The sequence below is a fragment of the Alligator mississippiensis genome, chromosome 2 (genome assembly GCF_030867095.1).
Source record: "Alligator mississippiensis isolate rAllMis1 chromosome 2, rAllMis1, whole genome shotgun sequence".
Taxonomy (NCBI): Eukaryota; Metazoa; Chordata; order Crocodylia; family Alligatoridae; genus Alligator; species Alligator mississippiensis.
Window position 1 is genome coordinate 146552218 of NC_081825.1, and position 22182 is coordinate 146574399.

The 22182-nt window shown below is 46.2% G+C and overlaps 2 protein-coding genes across 4 annotated transcripts in view; one reads left to right on the forward strand and one right to left on the reverse strand.

The window, feature by feature from the left end:
• Positions 1-310, reverse strand: part of LIN54 (lin-54 DREAM MuvB core complex component) — a 72660-nt gene extending 72350 nt beyond the window's left edge. Inside the window, exon 1 of the mRNA XM_059722236.1 lies at positions 177-310. The gene's annotated coding sequence lies outside the window, so the exon portion shown is untranslated. The remainder of the gene's footprint in view (positions 1-176) is intronic.
• Positions 61-21982, forward strand: COPS4 (COP9 signalosome subunit 4). Of its 3 annotated transcripts, none has more exons than XM_059722240.1 (10): positions 61-110; positions 11062-11141; positions 11890-12041; positions 13144-13247; positions 14289-14442; positions 17523-17673; positions 18030-18200; positions 19292-19407; positions 19966-20050; positions 21508-21982. In XM_059722240.1, exons 1-10 carry the CDS (start codon positions 76-78, stop codon positions 21639-21641), a joined length of 1182 nt encoding a protein of 393 aa, XP_059578223.1. In that variant the 5' UTR covers positions 61-75; the 3' UTR covers positions 21642-21982. The 3 variants fall into 3 exon arrangements, with proteins under 3 accessions (XP_059578223.1, XP_059578221.1, XP_059578222.1); XM_059722238.1 differs by lacking the exon at positions 61-110 and adding an exon at positions 541-647; XM_059722239.1 differs by lacking the exon at positions 61-110 and adding an exon at positions 5233-5393.
• The last annotated feature ends 200 nt before the right edge of the window (positions 21983-22182 follow it).

Consider the following 22182-nt stretch of genomic DNA (forward strand, 5'->3'; position numbering starts at 1 on the left):
AGCCGCCTCGCCTCCAGGAGCCGCAGCTGGGCTCGACCCAGGGCAGGGAGGACCCGGGCCGGCCCCTGCAGCCCAATGCCGGGCGGGAAGCGGCTGCGTCGGCGGCGCACGTAGGCCGAGTTCTCCCTCCCCCCCGCGCTGCGCGTCCCCCACGGTCCTCCCGCGCTGTCACTCACCAGGCGGGCGCGGCCGCCCCGCCCCCGGCCCGCGCCGCGCCGCGCCCCCCCTGCCCCGTGCGGCGGCAGCACCAGGGACCGGCTCCGCGTTTGTTCAAAATCACGCGCCCCGCGCCATTCCACCGCCACATCCCATAATACTGAGCCGCGCCGCCCTGGCAACCGGCCCCGCGTCACCCAACCAGCGCGCACGCGCAGCCCCTGCCCCCTCCCACTCCCACTTCCCTTAAGCCTGGACGCTTCCTTCCGGCGGTGGCTGCTACTGCTGCTCTTGCTTCCAATACCTCCGGCCGCTTCCGGGCTCATGACGGCATCACGCTGGCACGTGACCTGATAGCGCCCGGCGGCTCCGGACTAAAGGCCAAGGCTACGCGCGGAGATGGGGGCGCGGAGGCGGTTGCGCATGCGCCCGGCGCGGTCCTGGGACGATTCCCCCCCCCCCCCGACCGGGCAGTGGGTTCAGGGCGGTGGGTGCGTTTCTCTCACGCAAGCACGTACTCGCTCTCCTCTCCTGTGGCTTGCTTGATCCTTGGTGCGTCTTGTGCTGTGGGCCCCCTCCTGGTCAGGTAGCCGGTGGTGTCAGCAAATGATGCCCTGGGGGCTAGTCCGGAAGATAAGCATCCCTGTAATGTTTGAGTACCCGCGGGTATGGCGTTCACTGACAAAGGGAGCATGGAAATCCGTATCTACAGGCCTAGGCAGACAAGATTCTTTGGATAAATCCCGTATCTTTTATTAGACCAACTCAAATAGTTGGACAAATTCTTCTTAGCACTCAGGCACAAACACCCTTCATCAGGCTGACAAAGCATCTGCAGATAGTCTGTTCTTCCTGGATGGAGTGGCCTATGGCTGCTTTACCACTCCATCCAGGAAGAGCACAGACCATCTGCAGGCACTTCCTCAGCCTGACAAAAGGTGTTTGTGCCTGAAAGCTTGTTAAGCAGAATTTTTCCAATTATTTGAGTTGGTCTAATATAAGATACATGGGATTTAGGCAGACAAAATTCTTTGGGTATGTCCTTAGACCAACAGCTACAACCTACACCCTTATTTACAGACAGGCTCAGAGTAGTCTATAGCAAGATAAAGTCTGTTGGGAAGGACAGCATGTAAATCCTATATACATTTATACATATATATGCATTTATATGTGCATCTATCTATCATGATTCATGCATGTGCGTGTGGATTTGTGTGCATATGTGGATTTGTGTGTTTAGATTGCATCTTTTATGTATTTAGAGATATATGCCAGGCTTGGCATTCAGCAGTGCCACTTGCAGCAGACAGGGCCAGGCTTGGTGCTTGGCTGGTGCAGCCCCATCCCATGAGCCCAGTGCTGTTTGCAGGGGATGAGGACAGGGACAGGGCTGCGCTTGGCTGTGGTGGCCATCCCCTGTGGCTGGGCTCCCCACTCACAGGGGATGAGGCAGTGCCAGCTGAGTGGTGAGCCCAGGCCAGCCCCTGTCCTGTGAGCATTGCCAGGCTCAAGTGACACCATGGGCTGCACCACAGGGGATGGGGCTGTGCCAGTAGAGCGATAAGCCTAGCCCCAATTCATACACTGTGCCTATGAAAATCCTTACCTTTCAGATCGGAAAGCCTTGCGTCAACCTACAGTGTGTTGGCCTATCCACCGTGAAATGCAGTAATTATTTTTGACACATGTCGCAGGGCACCTCGGTGCTCCTGCTCCTAAAGAGGAGAAACTGCCAGGGAGAGAGAGAGAACCCTGGCAGGACCTAAAGAGCCAGCTGCGGGTTACCGGGGCAACTAAGGGGAGCCAGCTGCCTGTAGGAGGCAGGGCCTGGCCCTTATAAACCCCAGGGCTAAGGCCAGGCTGGCAGTTCCCTGCTAGCAGTCAGAGGGGCAGAAGCTCCTGGAGCTAGGAGCTGAGCAATGTAGGAACTGCTCTAGCTGAGAGAAGGATGGCAGCTCTGAGAGGTTTGAGCACCATGGTTTAGCCAGGAGGCTTTATGTTTGAGTTATAGCCAGGAGGCTCGAGTTTATGTTCGGCTTTGATATTAAACCGGAGGTTTGGGTGAGGCTGTAAGGGTTGGAGGAGGCCTCATAGGGGTGGGGTGCCCCAGCGCCAGTTAGGGCGCAGTCTAGGGCCAAGAGGGTGCATTATCCTCATAGGGACCCCAGAGAGTGTGGGGACCCCAGCACCTGAGGAGGGCACAGTGTCCTCATAAAGGGCCCCATGGGAGTGTGGGGGCCCCAGTGCCTGAGTGAGGGCACAGTACTTTAAGGGGGAACCCCAGTGGTATGGGGACCCCAGCGCCAGTGAAGGCGCAACTGGCGGCAAGGAGCGCAACTAGTGGGTTGCAGGTGGGGAACAGAGACCCTGGGTTGTGTGCGGGGTACGTAGACCCCAGCCCCGGAGAGGGGCAGCTTTGAGAGGCCCCAGTGTGGGCATGACGAGCCCCAGAAGGGGGCACTGCTAGGAAGCCCTAGCGTAGATGTGGCGAGCCCCAGAAAGGGGGAGCGCACTCTAGAGGAGCCCAGCGTGGGCCCAGCGAGTCCCCGAGAAAGGGGGGGACTATTGAGAAGCCCAAGGTGGGCATGGCGAGCCCTGAAGAGGGGGAGTGCCATATTAGGAAGCCCAGGACGGGCACAGCAGACGCCAGCAAGGGCGTCACTTGCGGGGTGCATAGACCCCAGCCCCAGGGAGGGGCATTTTTAAGAGCCCAGGCTGGGTGTAGAGAGCCCCAAACAGGGGGCGGTATTAGTGAGGAGCCCAGAGGGGCACAGCGAGCCCCGGAGAGGGGGCGGTATTATTGAGGGGCCCAAGACAGGCGTAGTGAGCACGGCCGTAGGCTAGTGCGGCAACAGCCCTCAGACAGGGGCAGGGTGCTGCGATGGACCCCGACAGAAGGGGGTTAGTAGTACGATGCCCCAAGAGAAAGGCAAGGTGCTGCGGTGGTTCCCGGAGAAAGGGGATAGCAGTGCGGTGAGCCGGGATCAGAGAGGGTAGCTGTGCGGTTGGCCTAAAGGACCGGAGACCCGCTAGAGGGTCCCTGAGCAGGACCACACTTTTAGAGAAGGCCCAGAGTGGGTCTCAAGAGTCCCAGTGAGGGGCACTGTATTAGAGAGAGCCCAGGAAGGGGCACTAGTAGAGAAACACATGGAGAAGGCCCAAGAGTGGGCTAGATTACAGGAGAGGACCCGAGGAAGCAGGCGTGTATTGCGACCGGACAACGTCTTTCCCATCAGCGAGGCTTGAGGCGTTGGTATTAGGGGTGGTAGGAGCCACGCGTAGCCCATAAGGCTAGGGTGCCTGGGGAGCACCCATTACACCGGGAGACCCCCAGGGGGGGTCCAGGAACACACAAGGACAGAGGTCCCGAGTAGCTGTGCCCAGGGAGTCATAGGCAGCCTCCCAACTATATACAAACATCAAAGACGTGGCAGGCGAGAATTAGAGGGTGCCTTGGGCCGGCCTTGACATGGAGCGAGGGCCGTGATCTCCTCGAGGTCCCTCCTGCAGGACCCCACCATGACAACACACTACAAAACTTTATAACTCTTTTGAAATAGAAGTAAATGTCTAAGGTTGCAAAAGCAATCAAAGCTTGGCATGACCTGAGTGTCCTATCCTGCAAAAGTAAGACGGCTTTATTTTTTTAATGGAATACTAACTAAAATAATTTAAGCAAAGTGTCTCTAAGCATACTGGATTAAAATCTTTCTTTGAAGCATTTGCAAGTCAAGTGTTGCAAAAAGAGGGTTTTCTATTTGTGCAGGAAAATAAATGAAACCTCCTAGTTTTATTATCCCAGAAGAAAACCAGCTGCATGTGAACACACTTTAATGCAAATGTTTATACCTATTGGAATATTTGAAGTGGGTGTTCAGCATTTCCAGAAGGCAAATCATTTATAATTTAATACCTGGCTTCAAGCACCCATATTAGAACATGTTGGCCTGCAAACACTGTTGTTGTTATTGCTGTCATTTTTATTATTTTCCACAGGTTACATCTTTGGCATCCTTTTGTCTATGGCAGACAGTGGATATTGCAGCCTATGATGTAGCTGGTTTGCAGTGTCTCACGTGACTGAACAGTCCAATCTGAGATTTGTGTGATCTGTGGCAGCAGTTACAAATGTATATGTTATGGTTGGGTGGTTCGGGAGCTGCTTGCTTCCTACTGGCTCTTTTCTCTTCAAGTTGTTGGAGCCAATTTCTGTTGTGGACTTTGATGCCCTGGTGGAGACAACGATGCCACTTGTTCCCATCACTTGCCAAGGTTTCCTACTGGTCAGGATCAATTCCAAATGCCTTCATATCTCACTTGCATGTATCTTCGTAGCAAAGCTTGGGACCAGCACCGTATCTAGACACCTGGCAGCCCCAGGCAAACTTTTAGTATTGGGCCCCGCTTCACCAGAGATGATGATGATAACAATAAAAAAATTACCATGTCTAAGTCCCCAGTTTGCTGGTGCCTGTGTCCAGTCCCGCTTGCGACATCCTGCTATTCCTGTTCCCTCCAACAGTTCCCTGTATAGCATGATCTTGGGTGTGCGTCCATCTTCCAATCTGCTCAGATGGCCTACCCAGAGTAGTTATCTGTGTTTGAGCAGAGTTGTCACGCTTGGTAAACCAGCCACAGGTACTCGTCTGTAAGTGAGGCCAATTGGGATCTGCTTTGGAGGTGCAGAAAATACCGATTCTTCCACAGAAACGGCTGCGGAAGGGAAGGGAGTGATTAGCAGTCCCCTTGTCCACCTTGTTATTGACTTGAAATCAGTTCAAGCGGGTGGGCCGGAGCGCGGGCTGGGCTTTGCTCCTGCTGCATCAAGTCCCAGGTGCAGCCACAGCAGGGTCGTGGTGGCGCAGCACCAGGTAACGCTGCCCACGCCTACCCTGACACGTGAGAAGACAAAAACCAGCCCTTGCACTGAAGCCCCTGACCGCTGCCCGCCGGCCCTACGCCAGCGCTCACAGCCGGCTGCTCCGCGGGGCCCTAGCGCCCCTCGCAGGGACCAGCTTCGGGGAGGGGCCTCTGAAAGCCCCGCGCTCGTTCGAAGGACTGGCGTCAGGTGACCCCCTCCCTACGCCGCGGCTTCATGGAGGCCGCTCTAGCCGCCGCCTCCTCTCGGTGGTGGGCGGGGGAGCGCGCGCTGGGCGAGAAATGGCGGCCGCGGTGAGGCAGGACTTGGCGCAGCTGATGAACTCCAGCGGCTCCCACAAGGACCTGGCGGGCAAGTGAGTAATGGCCCCGGCTGCCGTCCCATCCCCAAACCCAGTGGGCCGCGGGGGTCTGGCCGGCTCGGCTCGGCTCCCGGGTTTTGACGAGGGGGTGCAGGTGATGAGGTACCTCATAGCATGTGTGTGACATCACCTATGGCGTTACTTCTGAGGGGTGTGTGCAGAGGATGAGTTGCTTCATCACATGTATAACATCATGTATGATAAGGGGGTGCAGAGGGCAAGGGGCATCATCGCATTATACAAATGTATGTAATCAGGGAGGCCTTGTTCTCCCTGAGAAACCAGGGCAATGGGCTAGTTACCTCAGGGGTCTGAACATGAACCCACAGAGCCTGGGAAACAAGCAGGAAGATTAGGAAGACCTGGCACGGTCACAAAACTGTGACCTGCTTGGAATAAGAGACTTGATGGGAGCTCACAGGACTGGAGCACTGTCATGGATAGGTACAAACTGTTCAGGAAAGACAGGCAGGTGAGAAGAGGAGGAGGAGTTGCACTTTATGTAAAAGAGCCATGTGATTCCTCAGCAGTCCAGTATGAAGCCTGTTGAGAGTCTCTGGGTTATGGTCAGAGGATAAAGCAAGAAAGATGATGTTGTGGTGGGGGTCTGCTATAGACCACCAGACCAGGAGGAAGTGGTGGATGAGGCTTTCTACAAACAGCTTGTAGAAGCTTTTGATCACAGGCCCCGGTTCTCATGGGGGACTTCAATTACCCTGAAATCTTCTGGGAGGGTAATACAGGAGTGCACAGGCCATCCAGGAAGTTCTTAGAGAATGTTGGGGACAACTTCTTGGTGCAAATGCTGGAGCGGCCAACTAGAGGCCGTGCTTTTTTTGACCTGCTGCTCATAAACAAGAATGAAATGGAGGGGGTGTAGTAGTGGATAGCAACTTGGGCAGCAGTGACTGCAGGATGATTAGATTCAGGATCCTGAGGAAAGAAAGGAAGGACAGCAGCAGAGTAAGGACACTGGACTTTAGAAAAGCAGACTTTGACTCCCTCAGGGAACTGATGGGCAGGATCCCCTGAGAGGCCAGTCTGAGAGGGAAAGGAGTCCAGGAGACCTGGCTATACTTTAAAGAAACCTGACTGAGGGTGCAGGAACAAACCATCCTGATGTGCAGAAAGAAAAGCAAATGTGGCAAATGACTACCTTGGCTTAACAGAGAACTGTTCAATGAGCTTAAACACAAAAAGGAAGCTTACAGGAAGTGGAAGCTTGGACAAACAACTTGGGAGGTGTATAAAACTATTGCTTGGGCATGCAGGGATGAAGTCAGGAAGGCTAAAGTGCTGGAGTTGCAGCTGGCAAGGGATGTGAAGGGAAACAAGAAGGGTTTCTTCAAGTATGTTAGAAAGAAGAGGAAGGTCAGGGAAAGTGTGGGTCGCTTACTGAATGGGGGAGGCAACCTACTGACAGATGATGAGGAAAAGGCTAAAGTGCTCAATGCCTTTTTTACCTTGGTTTCCAAAGGCAAGGTCAGCTCCCAGACTACAGCACAGTTTGGGGAGAAGGTGAGCATCCCTCCGTGGTGAAGGAACAGGTTAGGGACTATTTACAAAAGCTGGACGTGTACAAGTCCATGGGGCCAGATGCAGTGAATCCAAGGGTGCTGAGGGAGTTGGCCAGTGTGATTGCAGAGGCTTTGGCTATTATCTTTGAAACTCATGGTGATGCAGGGAGATCCCGGACATTTGGAAAAAAGGCAAATATTGTGTCCATCTTTAAGTAAGAGAAGAAGGAGGATCCAGGGAACTACAGACCAGTCAGCCTCACCTCAGTCCCTGGAAAAATAATCGAGCAGGTCCTCAAAGAATCCATTTCTAAGCACATAAAGGAGAGGAAGGTGATTGGGAACAGTCCGCATGAATTCACCAAGGGCAGGTCATGCTTGACCAACCTGATTGCCATCTATAAGGAGATAACTGGCTCTGTGGATGCAGAAAAAGCAGTAGACAATATACCTTGACTTTAGCAAGGCTTTTGATACAGTCTGCCAAAGCATTCTTGGAAGCAAGTTGAGGAAGTATGGTTTGGATGAATGGACTATAAGGTGGATAGAACACTGGCTGGATTTTCAGCCTTGATGGGTAGTAATCAATGGCTCAATGTCTAGCTAGTGGCCAGTATCAAATTAAGTGCTCCTAGGGTCGGTTTTGTTCAATATCTTCCATAACGATCTGGAAGATGGGATGGATTGCACCCTCAGCAAGTCCATGGATGACACCAAGCTGGGGATGTAGTAGATACGCTGGAAGGTAGAGCTAGGATTTGGAGTGACCGAGACAATGGAGGATTGGGCCAAAAGAAATCTCATGAGGTTCAGAAAGGACAAGTGCAAAGTCCTGCACTTAGGACGAAAGAATCCCATGCACCGTTACAGCTTGGGGACTGACTGGCTAAGCCACAGCTCTCCAGAAAAGGACCTGGAGGTTCCAATGGACAATAGGATAGATATGAGTCAGCAGTGTTCCCTTGTTGCCAGAAAGGCTAACGGCACACTGGGCTGCACTAACAGGAGTGTTGCCAGAAGATCGAGGGAAGTAATTATTCCGCTCTGTTCTGCACTGGTGAGGCCACATCTGGAGTACTGTGTCCAGTTTTGGACCCCCCCACTATAGAAAGGCTGTGGACAAACTGGAGAGAGTCCAGAAGGGAGCAGCAAAAATGGTTTAGGGGCTGGGGCACGTGACTTCTGAGGAGAGGCTGAGGGAACTGGGCTTATTTAGTCTGCAGAAGAGAAGATGGAGAAGGGATTTGATAGCAGCCATTTAACTACCTGAAGGGTGATCCCGAAGAGGATGCAGCTGGACTGTCTTCAGTGGTGACAAATGGCAGAATAAGGAGTGATGGTGTCAAGTTGCAGCAACGGATGTTTAAATTGAATATTAGGAACTATTTTATCACTAGGAGGGTGGTAAAGCACTGGAACAGGTTACCCAGAAAGGTGGTGGAATCTCCATCCTTGGAGGTTTTTAAGACCCGGCTGGACAAAGCTTTGGCCGGGATAATCTAGTTGGGGATGGTCTTGCTTTGAACAGGGGTTGGATTGGATGACTTCCGGAGGTCCCTTCCAACCCTAATTTTCTATTATATCTATCTACATCTATAATATGACATCACATAACGTCATCTATGATGGGAGTGCAGATGGTGAGGTGCCTCATTGCATGTATGTAACGACTTATAACAAGATGCAGGTGGGGAGGTTCATCATCACCTATGACAAGTGGGTTGCAGATGGTGAGGTGTCTTATCACCCATAAACAACACCCATTTTTATATGGCTAAAAAGAACCGAGAAGATTTCCTCTTAGGCCAGCGGCCTGGGTCTGTATTAATCCATTTAAAGTAGAAGCAAGAACTAACAGAAGTTAATTGGAATGAGTTCAAAACAATCTGCAGGGCTGTGAAATATGAGCTGTGTGACCAGGAGCAGCTAACGGACACAGAATGGCAGAAAACAGGCCATCTTGACAAGTGGAGCATCAAGACCATGAACTACCCTGTCTTCATTTTAACATCTGTGGAATAAAGAGTTTAGAAGGAGTCGAGTAAATGACAATGAGCCGTGAAGTCAAGTGACTACCTCAGCACTGCTTGACTAGAAATGCTGCTGCCACTGCCAGGCAGTTGATTTTAAACTTTGGGTGGAGCAGGACTCAGGTTGGGTGTAAGTGCACTACGCACACCTCCCCACTCCCTGTCTGGATCCACCCCTGGATGCAAAGGTTACAAGGCCAGAAGGAACCATCTCACCAAGAAGCCAGCTTATCAGGCCCAGCCCCTGCCCCAGGACATCACTGGGTCAGTCCTTTGTCAGTCTTACAATTTCTGGGTGAGATAAAGCCCATCCCTTAGGAGATCCAAACTGCACTGCAAAACTTCTAGTATAGTTTTTTTTTAAATGGCATAGTACAGATCTGCATCAGGTGGAGTATGTGATGTATTTACACTGATTTAGTTTACACTGCTGTTGTACACCAGTATAAATTATACCAGGAGCCAGAGCAGACAGATGAACAGGTGCTTGGTGGTAACAGCTTTCATGGCCTTTATTATATCTGCGGCAAAGAGGCAGGTAATGACCTGCTTCCCTCTAGCCACCTGATACCCCAGTTTCCTGCGGAATTGCTGCATGTACATTTTTAACCCTGATTTTTTTTTCCTGAGGTAATTCTACACTACATTCAAGCAGATTATTCTGGAATTAGTATATTGTGTGTTGTGTTCTCGTTTACCTCAATGCAAAGGCTGACTGCATAGGTGTAAACATGTCTAGGCGTGTTCAGTGTCTGCCCATCATCCTTTAAGTAATGTATCCTTCTCTAGTTACTATTCTACATTCCTTTTGAGGATAAAAAAGAGTTTTTTGGGGGGCAGGGTTGCTATACCACTGCTGCTAGGGAGCTAAGTTTCTTGGGAAGGACTCAGAACACCCCCATCAAATGGAGAAGTATCAGCTTTGCTGCTACTATAGATAGTACATACACCCTTGGTGTAGCTCAGGGAAGCATGTGGAGGAATGTCCATGTACCTCACTCCTGGAAGGGTACACCAGAAATGAAGTGTATAGGATAATTAACAAAAGAGTAGAAATAGCTACACACAATTTGTTTTCAAGTGCACATAATTGAGAAGTAGAGAGAAATACTTTTTTCCTGTAAGTTACCATAATCATTTTACTCAGGATCGGGAGTTTACTTGTATTGCGGCAGAGCTAAAAGATTCAAATAAAAATTGGACTCATTGTACTAGATACAGTATAACTAAATTGTAAGGCAGAAGGTGGCATCTTAAAGGCATGGTGGCATCTTAAAGAACAGGTTCAGAGGCATGAGTTTTCATAAGCAACAGCCTACTTTTATTAGACTTTCTCTTTCCTAAAGAGTACGTGGAGAAATGGACTAGATGGCTAGAAAGAGTGAGACGAAAGAGAGGTACAAAGAGTTGAAATGATTTGTTCACACTGCACAACAAATCAGTGAGAGCACAGATGCCCAGCTTACTGCCCTATGCATGAGACAACCCTTTTTACACTTGTGAGTAACATGTAACATTTATAGACTTTCAAAAGAGTAGGCACTGTGGATTTAAATGTCACCATGCCTATGGGGAGACCTATGGGGTCTTATAATTTGTTTACAGATATAATCAGAAACCATGAGAACAAGGTTGCAGTAGTTACTGCTTGACATCAAAAGTTCACATTTTGGGGCAGGGGGGTTAATTTGTACTACGTTTTTAAAAAAGAAAACATTTTCACCCATCTGCTCTGAACCTCCAGACTGTGTCATATACCTCCTTGATTTCTCCTTCTGCCGGTGTTTCTTATTCCCCTTCAATCTAGTATTTTTGATCCTCTATCTCCAATGCAGGACAGCATTAAAATGAATGTTACTAAATTTCAGTTTACTTTTCTGGTGCCAATTATAATACTCGAAAGAGATTCAGCCTATTTTTTAATCATCCTTTTGTATAAGCAAAACCTTTTAGCGTAACTAACACTACATGAACTGTAATTCACCTCATGTGAATATAAATTTTGGAGGACCTGGGCTGCAATTTGCAAAGGAGCCAGCACCCAGCTCCCACTGAATTTCATTGGACTTGGAGCATATTAACTGCAGCTGTCTCTTTTTTTCAATCTTGGGACAGATACCGTCAGATACTGGAAAAAGCAGTTCAGTTGTCTGGTGGGGAACAGCTAGAAGCTTTGAAAGCTTTTGTAGAAGCAAGTAAGTATCTGCAGTAATATTTGCTTTGTTCACACACTGTTGACTGAAGGCCTAGTTCTTGTTGGCTTGTGTGTTAGATGTGTGTATGTGTGATTTCCCAGGCACATTAAAACTTGCATATTAGGTGGATTAGAGAAATTAAAGATTGGTGTGTTTAAAGGTTAATAGATGGTAGACGTTAAAATAGTTGTAACCCTGTTACACAAGCTAATTCTTTTTTTCCTTAAACCAGCCAGTAGCACTAAATAAAAACTTAAAATAGTCAGGCCTCATTTAAAAATGCAGTCATTACTAGCTGAAAGCCACTTAAAGAATTAAGTTAACATGTGGAAAAACAACAGGAAGAGATGAGCAAAACTTACCCCCCCTCATTCCAGTTTATGATATCATGGGTCTCAAATTATTTTACCAAAGTTCACTCTGATCAGTTTTTGGTGAGTTGAACAACAAGCATGGTAAAGTTTTGCCCCAAATCTCATTTTCTTGCGAGCATTAGAAAACTGAAAATGTGCCTTGGAATGAAAGATCAGAGAGAGATGAGTCATATCAGAACTGTTGTGAGATAGATAGGGTGTAAATAGTGCAAAGTTTCTTAAGCATGAAATCTGTTATTAAGAAAATCATAATTTTAGATAATGACTTAAAGCAGGAAAGTGCAAAGTGAATATTAAAACTGCTGATTAACCGTGGATTTATTACGTTCAAAGCACTGACAAATTCTTATTTCCTTATTGTGTCTTTGAATTAGTGGTAAATGAGAATGTCAGTTTAGTGATCTCACGGCAGTTGCTGACAGATTTTTGTACTCACCTCCCAAACCTACCTGATAGCACAGCTAAAGAAATCTATCACTTCACCTTGGAAAAGATTCAGCCTAGAGTAATTTCATTTGAAGAACAGGTAAGACATAGTGATGATGTATGGTTTTAACTTAAATACTGTGCTTGAAGCTTCTCACTAAAAGTAGATGCTCATATTTAGAGTGTTGTTTACTCCTGTACAGGCTAAAACTCTTCATTCAGTGAGAACTTGAGGTGTGCAAAGATGCAGAACTTGCCTCTTAATCAAGCATGTACTTCATGCACTACTAGAAATAGTTTCCTAAAGCAAGACAATAATCTTGTTATTATAGAAACCACAGAGTCAGGCTGGAGCTCATTGTGTTGCATTTTTTTAACATTAACATGCTGGGCACACCATGGGAAGAGACATTTTTCTTTTTAAAGGTATGTATTTAAGAGAGACGTGTAAATAGGAATTCAAAATCTACTTAGCTTTCTAGTGAAGAAGTTACTTTGAAATACCAGCTCTTCAGTTAGCTGCAGAACTTGGTCCAGTAGATGAGGACAAGAAATATTGATGCAAATCTTATGATAGGCAAAATTGTTGCCTTGCTTCACATTTACATTTCCCATTTTGGCTTTTTAATCCGCGTACATTCAAATGCTTTTATGAACGTGCTGATCGATATATAAAAATTGTCGTGTGTAAATTCAGTCCACCAGAGCAGAGTCTTTACTTTCTTGTTGCTTGTTGGTTTAGACCCTGGGTGTGCAATTGCCCATATGTTTGATCACCCACTTTAAATCGGAGACCTGTGGCCTAAATGTATTTGAATGCTTTTGACAGCGTTGAAATCGCAAGCACGGGCTAAAGGTGAATTATTTAGGCCGAGGCTTTTAAAAATGACTAGCAGCTTTTTTGCATGTGTTCATTTTTGAGAGCAGCACCTGATGCTCCAATCCCTCCATAGTGTTCTCAAGTTGGGAACTCAAAAATGAGTGTGCTCAGAATCATTGAGATGAGGCTTTTAAAACTTACTAATGCTTGGTAAAGCATTTTAAGATCTTCTGCTGGAAGGAGCTATATACGAGCAAGTTTTTCTTTTATATGAAGCAAGATTATCAGACCTTTTTGAAGGCTCTTGGGAGATGAGAAGAAGTAGATGGTGTGAGTATTAGTGGAAAACGTATTAGCTTTATAATATGCTGTTTGTTTTTAGGTTGCTTCTATAAGGCAACACCTTGCCTCCATTTATGAAAAGGAAGAAGACTGGAGAAACGCAGCCCAAGTGTTAGTTGGGATCCCTTTGGAAACCGGACAAAAGTAAATAGTATGATTAGATACAGTTTTTGTGCTGTGTGTCCTTCTGTCTTCTGATTGCTTCACTGGAGTTAGGAGCGTCTATTTTTTCTGTGTTTATTTCCCTAGATCTTCAGTAGTTTGAACCAGAGGCATAGCAATGTGAGAGGACTGAATTTAAACAGTTCTTTCTGCAATGTCAAAATAGAGCTCGTGACCTTTTACATTATCCATATCTGTTTCATAAACAGACTTTGCCAGAATAATCTCCACCTGTGAGGTTTTTTCTCCTGCTTTGGCATGTTAGTTTTCGTGTACTGTGGTGTTAAGTTGCTGAAGTATAGTGATATTAGCATCCTTTTACCAGACTGTTTTGAAATAAAACCACATTAAAACAATAGCATTTCCCCTCTCATTGCTTGAACCTCTTTTTCTCCATGTACATAGAAGAGGTTGCTAAGGGATTTGTCCACATTAGTACCTTTTTGTAATTCCAAGACTGAAATGCTGCTACAAATTTCCTTTTCTACAGGGTGTCTTGACTTCCACAGCAAGTTCTCAATCCATTCAATAGAATTGATGAGATTGGGTTCATTCTCTTGCTCGTTGTGGGAGACCATTTTACATTAGCATGGACTGAGCCAACTACCAAGTAGACCTTTACATTTCTAATGTTATTGGGACGAGAAGAGGGAACAAGCTTGGGAGAAGAAGTAAACTGAAGAGCTGCTAAACACAGGAAGAATAAGAGAGAACCAAATGTTTGGAGCAGCTGTACTTAATATGGGGCAGTTGTTCTGAGAATTAAAGTGTTTTGTAAACAAGGCCTTTTAACCCTGATAACCATAAGATGATGCGTCATCCTATTCTTCTGGCTCTTAGCTCAAAAAGTGTAGTGGAACGCGGTATACTTCAGCTTGGTGTAGTCAGTCTCCTCGTGATCAATATATCTCAGCAAAGCTGTGGAAATTATTTGGGATTTTTTGAGTGCGTGTACCCTGGGAAATTGGCAGTTAACTTGCATAAAAGGATTTCTGTGTTACTTGTGATTTTGTTTCTTCACAGACAATACAACGTGGATTATAAATTAGAGACCTACTTGAAAATTGCCAGACTGTACCTGGAGGATGATGACCCTGTTCAGGCAGAGGCTTACATTAATCGAGCTTCTCTGCTTCAAAATGAATCAACCAATGAACAGTTGCAAATCCATTATAAGGTGGTGTAATGTATTATAGTGCTTCCTCCCCTCCCAGGTAGAAATTTTTATACTGCACACAAACTTCGAGACACCGTAGATAAAATGTGAAACTGCACTTAAGCGCCTTGGGAGCCAGATTTTTAAAGTTATTTAAGGACCTAACTCCTCCTTTCTTTATTATAAGAACAGTTTTTATCTGCATATCTCAGACCTGTTCCTAAGTCTTATTCCCTTAGACATGGACAAATGATCAGACGAGAACCAGTTAACAGCAGGTGGGAACTTACTACCTGGGCAGCTTGCACTGAAGGAAGCAGGGATCAGTTTGCCCTGGTTCAGTTTTCACTTATGATGGGTTTATTGTGGGCACAAGAATAGTTGCCCTATGTCAGCTGTTCTGTGGTGAGTCCTCATCTCCTGTTTAATCTCTCTTAATTTGATCACTTGTCTGCTTCCAAAGTGTTTAATTGCTTTTGAAAATTTTATCCCAGTTTGAGTCAGTAGACTTAAGATAGGAGTCCTCAATTAAAATGATAAATGAGCTTCTTCAGTCACATTCAGGAACAGATTAAACGACCGCAATCAGATATAACAAGCCACACGGAAGAAAGTATAAAAAAAAACAAAACCTTATACCTCCTCAGGGTTTACCAGATTATCTGCCAAGATGTACCCAAGTGGGGTGACAGTATCTGCCAAGATGAACATGGCTTGGTATATCTAAGTAGTACCAGTGCCAAGCAGGTGCAGAAGGGCATAAAATTCTAGGTTGTAAAGGAACCAGACAATGATATGTATGTTTTGTGTGGGGTTTGTTTGTTTGATAACCTAGACCTGAAGTTAAAACCTCAGTTATGAAACTGAATATTGACTTTGTCAAAAGGGAGGAATTGTGAGGAGAGGGGAAACTGAAAAATAAAGTAAAGTAACACTCAGAAAGAGGGAGAACAACAACAACCTAGTTTTGGTACAGCTTATTGAAAATACAGTTCTTGATGTGAAAGGAAAATGTCACTTTAACGAAGGAAATAATTTGTACTACATTTTATCTGTGCTTTTATACTCAATTTTACTTCTGCCATTTAAACACTAGCATTAGGTTGCCACTGCCCACCTCCCTCCAGCTCAAATATGACCCATCCACCACCAGATTACTAGGAAAAATAAAAAATACTAGGAAAAAACAGGTTACTAGGAAATACAAATTTCCCTTCTGTTTTTGAAAGTCAAACCCTGAGTCCCCCAGGGCTTGGTCCTCGGGCCCGTACTGTTCAATTTCTTTATCAGCAACTTGGATGAAGGGGTGAAAAGCACCCTGTTCAAATTCACTGACGACACCAAGATTTGGAGCAAGGTGGGCACGTTAGAAGGGAGGGACAGGATAGAACTGGATCTGGACAGGTTACAGGGGTGGGCAAATGTGAATAAGATGGAATTCAATACTGACAAGTGCAGGGTACTACACTTGGGCAGGAAGAACCAGCAGTATACCTATAGGCTGGGGAATTCCCATCTTGAAAACACAGTGGCAGAAAGAGATCTTGGAGTCATCGATTCCAAAATGAATATGGGCCACCAGTGTGAGGACACTGTCAGCAAGGCTAACCACACCCTGTCATGTATCCAGAGATGCATCACAAGCAGGTCCAAGGAGGTGATCCTTCCCCTCTATGCGACACTGGTCAGGCCACGGTTGGAGTACTGCATCCAGTTCTGGGTGCCACACTTCAGGAGGGATGAGGCCACCATCGAGAGGGTCCAGAGGAGGGCCATTTGCATGATCTGGGGTCAACAGGGCAGGCCCTACGAGGAGAGGCTAAGGAACTTGAACCTGTTCAGCTTTCACAAGAGAAGGCTGAGAGGGGTTCTAGTGGCTGTCTATAAACTTGCTAGAGGGGATTGGGTGAGACTGTGTTCCCCCGAGCACCCCCTGGAATAACAAGGAACAACGGCCACAAGTTGTTTGAGAGTAGGTTCAGACTAGATATCAGGAGGCACTACTTCACAGTCAGGGCGGCCAGGATCTGGAACCAGCTTCCAAGGGAAGTGGTGCTGGCTCCTACCTTGGGGGTCTTTTTAAAAGGAGGCTTGAAAATTATCTATCTGGTGTCACTTGAGCTTAAACTTAGTAGGGGTCCTATGAGCCCTGTATTCATTCCTACCCAGGGCAGGGGGTCGGACTAGATGATCTGCTCAGGTCCCCTCGGACCCTACATCTATGAATCTGTATTTCCTACAGCTCTAACGCTATGAAAACGTTTTAAATAGATATTGCAAAATAATTATTGACTTATATGATCAGTATAAGCAAATCTAAATTCCTAACTTCAGACTAATGTGGCTAACTCCCTTTCTCTGCATTTTATATATTGATTTATGGTACTTTGTTCTTTTTCCAGTGAGATGCAAAAGCAGGGTCTTGATCACCTCTGGTGAACGAAAGGTCTGTTATACTAAATACAGGTAGTGATGTTCCGGCTAAAAGACTAATTGGAACAAGAGTCAAGTCTACCTAATCCCAAGCTTCTTTTCTTATTGGATAGACACCCATCTTTACTTTTGTCCCATACTCTTAAGTACTTTTGCATTGCCCTCATCTGTGACATCTAATCTCAGAATTCACTGCACCTCAGTAATGAAATGATGGCTCTTAAGTGGTGGTTACTGCTCTAAAACTTATTGCTGGCGATGTGTGGGTGCGTGTACATGTATACACATAATATTAAAATAACGTGTATATCAGTTCATATTTGTAGTGCGTTTTTTAATCCTCTGATATGACAGCTGCTGTTTAAATTATCTAATTGAATCTTGCAACAGGGGTACAATTCATCAGCAATTTCTATACAGTTTTTTCAAGTCTGTTACTTTACTTTAACAGGACCGTGACATTCTGGTAATCTGTCCTTCATAGTCTCCAAAGGAGGAAGGAAGTTTGAACTCTTGCGCAGTTTTCTTGAGACTGTAGTAGTATTTCAGAGAGCACTTAAGTGATTTTTTTTATGTCAATTTGTAGTACATCAGCTAATGTACGTTTTCATCTTGCAGTTATTTCTCACTCACCTCTTTTTCCTTACTGACATACCTTCTTTCTCTAGGTGTGCTATGCTCGTGTTCTTGATTACAGAAGGAAGTTTATTGAAGCTGCCCAACGGTACAATGAGCTCTCTTATAAGAGCATAGTCCATGAAAGCGAAAGGCTAGAGGCACTGAAGCATGCCTTGCACTGTACTATCCTAGCATCGGCAGGTAAAATGAATTACAGATTTGTGTATAGTTTTTGGCTTTTTATATTCCATACACCAAGGGTTTGCTAATCTTATTAAATCTCAGCATTATGTTTTGCATAGGTTTATTTTCAAGCTTAGCTAGTAATATAAAGGCACAAAACAGGTGAGGGTTTATTTAGGGCTGTGAAGTATGAGTTTTGTGTGTGTTTTTTCTCTCTGTGTTCATGTCATCTTGCCTAAATGCACAGAAGAACAAGTGAGTGGGAAGCTTAAGCAACTGACAACACTTCTTTGAAAAGGTGCGCAGAAGATATGCATGTAAATACAGAATTTCTTATTCAAGCCTGCCACTGTGATTCTTGTTGTTTCTCTTAGGACAGCAGCGCTCTCGCATGTTAGCCACACTCTTCAAGGATGAGAGATGCCAGCAGCTTGCAGCCTATGGGATCCTGGAGAAGATGTATCTGGACAGGATTATCCGAGGCAACCAGCTGCAGGAGTTTGCTGCTATGCTTATGCCACACCAGAAAGCTACCACAGCTGATGGTACATATTTCTTTAAAGCCTAAAATGATTCAGTGGGTGCATTTACACAAGATACTTTACTGCAGAGCTAACTAATTAGCTCCAAGTTTAGGCATCACCCCATATACGTGCACCCTTATTAGGCCACAGTAAACTTAATAACTCCACTATCCCTGATACTACTGCCCAACACAAGTACTGTCCTACAGCGGAGTTATTTACTCTGCCACAGCACGGGTGTAGATGGTGACTGGGGCTGGCTGGGGCAGGAGCATGTTACAGTGCAGGGACTGCCTACCAGCTAGCCCTGTGCTATAGCACCCTTGTGCCTCAGCCAGCCCCTTCACAGCACGTTGAGCTGGGGGTGAGTAGCTCCAGTCTGGCAGGCTGACCCCCCTGGGGCCGTGCCAGCTGGGGCTGTGCCACCCTGGCTCAATGTGTTGCAGTCCCTGGTGCATGTAAAAATCTTGCACCCAGGAGCAATAAACTCTGGCACAAACTGCAAGAGTTTATTGCATTGCATTAATATCACTTGTAGACATGCACAGCATATCTAAATCCAAGCAGCTTGCCCACTTGTAGACTCGTTGACCGTGTCCTAATGCACTAGGATAGGGCTGTCCAGTTTTTAAGAGCCCAGGGTGAGCCAAGCCCACCATTGCTGCTACCATGTGCATCTGCACTGACATGTCACCCATGCTGCACCGTATATGCACCTCCTCTTCACAGCTGTATTTCACCCCGAGCCTCAACTCTCCATTCCACACCCCAGTAGTCAGTGAAAATTGGAGGAAGGATTAGGGAGCCCAGAGACTGGCTGCTGGTGCAGCAGCCTGGGGAATGCAGCTTAACCCCTTGCAAGCCACCAGTTGGAGAGCCTGGTAGTAGAATGTACAAGTAGTTTGTCTGATGCTTGAAAAGTGGTCTGCAGCCTTCAGAATTCCATAGTCCTTAACATCTTCTTCTCAATAACTTTGTCTTCTGATAAGTAATATTGTTGAAAGACAGCTTGATATGGCTAGCAGTTGGTGCACACAAACATTTAGCAAAGGATTTCATAACTGCAAGACCATGTTTACAGCCTTAATAAAGAACTGTCATTTCACTCTGAGGTTCTAGTATCCTAGACAGAGCTGTCATTGAGCACAACCTGTTATCTGCAAGCAAACTATACAATAATATTACCTTTGAAGAACTTGGAGCATTATTAGAGATCCCTGCAGCCAAGGTACCTTACTTGACTCCTATATGATGCTTTTTGGATGTGAGAAGTAAGTTCCATTGGCAGACTATTAACAGGTACTTATGCCTATCACTTCCACCTGTTCATACTGTTCATCCTTATGTTTTGTTGTGGTATGAAATGGAAGTTCTTGTTCAAAGGTCTGTACTGAGACCGGAGTTACAGTAAACAGGTTACTAGTCTCATCCAGCCCATTCATTGCTACTGTGCACTGCCTTTTGGTCTTTCATTCTCAAAGCTAATGCAACTCAAAATGCTGGGGAAGCTAAACTTGTAGCACATGTTGTGGGGAGGAGGAGCAGGTCTTCACCTGATCTTACTCAGCAACAGCCACAGGAAGTGGATAAGCAGTGGTGTTGACTGTTTCCAAAGGAAAAGTCCATCTGATTTTCTTTGGACCATCCTTAAAGTGGCAATGATGTAGGGCACTGAAGGAATGAGTGGTGGGAATTTGTAAGGGCCAGGGATCCTTTAAGCAGCTCCATAAATAGTTTAGAAACAAAATGGATATACATCTCACTGTCTCTCTTCTCTGTTTTCCAGGCAGAAAAGATAGCTTCCCAGATGATAACTGAAGGTCGCATGAACGGATTTATTGATCAAATAGATGGAATCGTTCATTTTGAAAGTAAGATCATCCCTCACATTTTCCTAATGCAGGTCAAAATTAATTGGCTGAGTTGTATTCTACAAGATGAACATTTGCACTTCAAAATTAGGGTCTCCTGCATCAGGGGGTGCTGACCTGCAGCACTAGTGGAACTAGCAGCCTCTTTGTGGGGCACAGGGCAGATCAAGGAAGGGACAGGCAACACAACAGCAGATTGGGCAGGGGAAGTGGATTGGAGTGGCACTCAGAAGGGCCCAGGGCTTAATTTGTAGTATGCCTGCTAAAAGGTTTGCTCCCACTGTCTTAAATGAGCTGAAAAAAACCTGTTAGAAGCAGGTGTGAGTTCTTGCCTTGTGCAGCCAGCAGAGGGCAGTTTGCATTGCAAATACTAGCACTAGTCAGTAGGGGTGTACCGATTCAGTTCGGTGGAGTTTTGGCCCAATTCGGTGGCTGAATCTCTGAATTCGAATAGAATCAGGAGACCCTTTAATCTCTACGATTCTAATCGGAACCCTCTGAATTGATTTGGAAACATTTGATGATTCAGACAGATACAGCTTTAAATGATTTTTCTGCATACGTCAAGGTACCAAGGTGGCTCGTGAATGCTGAGATGCTGGGGTGAATGGAGCATCCTACAGGAACATGGGGGGTCCCCAGCGCACTCAGCAGCAGACCTGGAAGTGGACCAGAAGCACTTCTAGTCCACTTCCAGGTCTGCCAGGGAGCGTGCGGAGGACCCTGTGCCTGCTGACTCAGCGACTGGTGCCTCCTGGGTCTAGGGGGGCACCCAGAGTCCCCCCTGCAGCCAGTCGCTGAGCCAGTGGGGGCAGGGGGCCCCCCACATGCTTGGTGGCGGACCCAGAAGTGGACCGGAAGTACTTCTGGTCCACTCTTCCAGGTTCGCCACCAAGTATGCAGGGAAACCCCCCTGCGCTCCTGTAGGATGTTTCTTCTGCCCCAGCAATGGGGGCTCACGCCTGGTACCTCAGGGTAAGTAGAAAAAACATTTAAAGCTCTGTCTGTGGCCGAATTGCTGGTTCTCCAAATTGGCATCGAATCTTCGGATTCGGCCGAATCTAATTGGGACAGCGATCTGAATCAATGAAGTGAATCACTATCCCTGCTTTAGGCCAAATCTTAATCGAATGCAACCTGTTTCTCACACCCCTACTAGTCAGATATTTACAGTGTCTCATTTCTTGAAAGAACTGATGTGATTCACATTATGCAAATGGGATTGTATAAGATTACAAAAAATATTTCATCCTGTCAGTCTTCTTATACATACGTGCTCAGTGGGAAATTCTGCATTCACTTCTTCATGGTGCAGTATTGAACTTACTGTACATAGAGGGGCTTCCATTTTGAAATAATTGTACTACAGACAATTTCTTTGTAGCCTACTTGGAAATGCTAATAGACATTTAGTCCTGCCAGTCTGTCTACTTCTGCAAATTTTTCATTTCTTACAGGTCGTGAAGCTTTGCCAACATGGGACAAACAGATTCAATCACTATGTTTCCAAGTAAACAACCTTCTGGAAAAGATAAGTCAGACGGCCCCTGAATGGACTGCACAGGCTATGGAAGCTCAGATGGCTCAGTAAACATGCTCGGGATGTTCTGACTGCACTGCCCTTCCTGTGCAGTGGGAATTTACATGGATTACAAAACAACCACATAATCCATCCCTTGCTTCTATACTTCTGCTAGAACCTTGACTTTGAGCTGTGATTAGGAATATACAGTGTTTTCCTATGTAGCAGCTGTGGCTTAGACTGAAAGAAGTAACCCCTGCAACAGAAACAGGTTTTGGTTTTGTAATAGTACTTTAACGGAGTTGTGGTCTTGTAACTTTCTGTGGATTGTTGTGTTGTGAAACCTTAAGCACCATGCTTTTCTAGTTACGTGTACTCCAATAAAAGGGGGAATAAGGCAGTTAGACTCAGCAGCTCTAGAGTTGTCTTGTTCTATTAATACTCACTTACAATACTTCATTCCCTTCTGGTTTTTGCGTTTCAGTATACAAGTGTTGCAATATAGTGCTAGTTTTCTGTGTTAGCTTTGCAAAAAGAAATACTTTGTTTTACAGTTCTGAGGACAGGAAAATAACTATTGGTCTCTTGTTTAGGATGGCAACTAATTGCT

Excerpts from the sequence above, each read along its gene's own strand:
- COPS4 (XM_059722238.1), top strand. The coding sequence starts at position 556 with ATGGGGGCGCGGAGGCGGTTGCGCATGCGCCCGGCGCGGTCCTGGGAC. Across the intron at positions 13,248-14,288 it reads CCTTTGGAAACCGGACAAAA|ACAATACAACGTGGATTATA; the intron begins GTAAATAGTATG and ends GTTTCTTCACAG. Across the intron at positions 18,201-19,291 it reads GAAAGCTACCACAGCTGATG|GTTCTAGTATCCTAGACAGA; the intron begins GTACATATTTCT and ends TTTCACTCTGAG.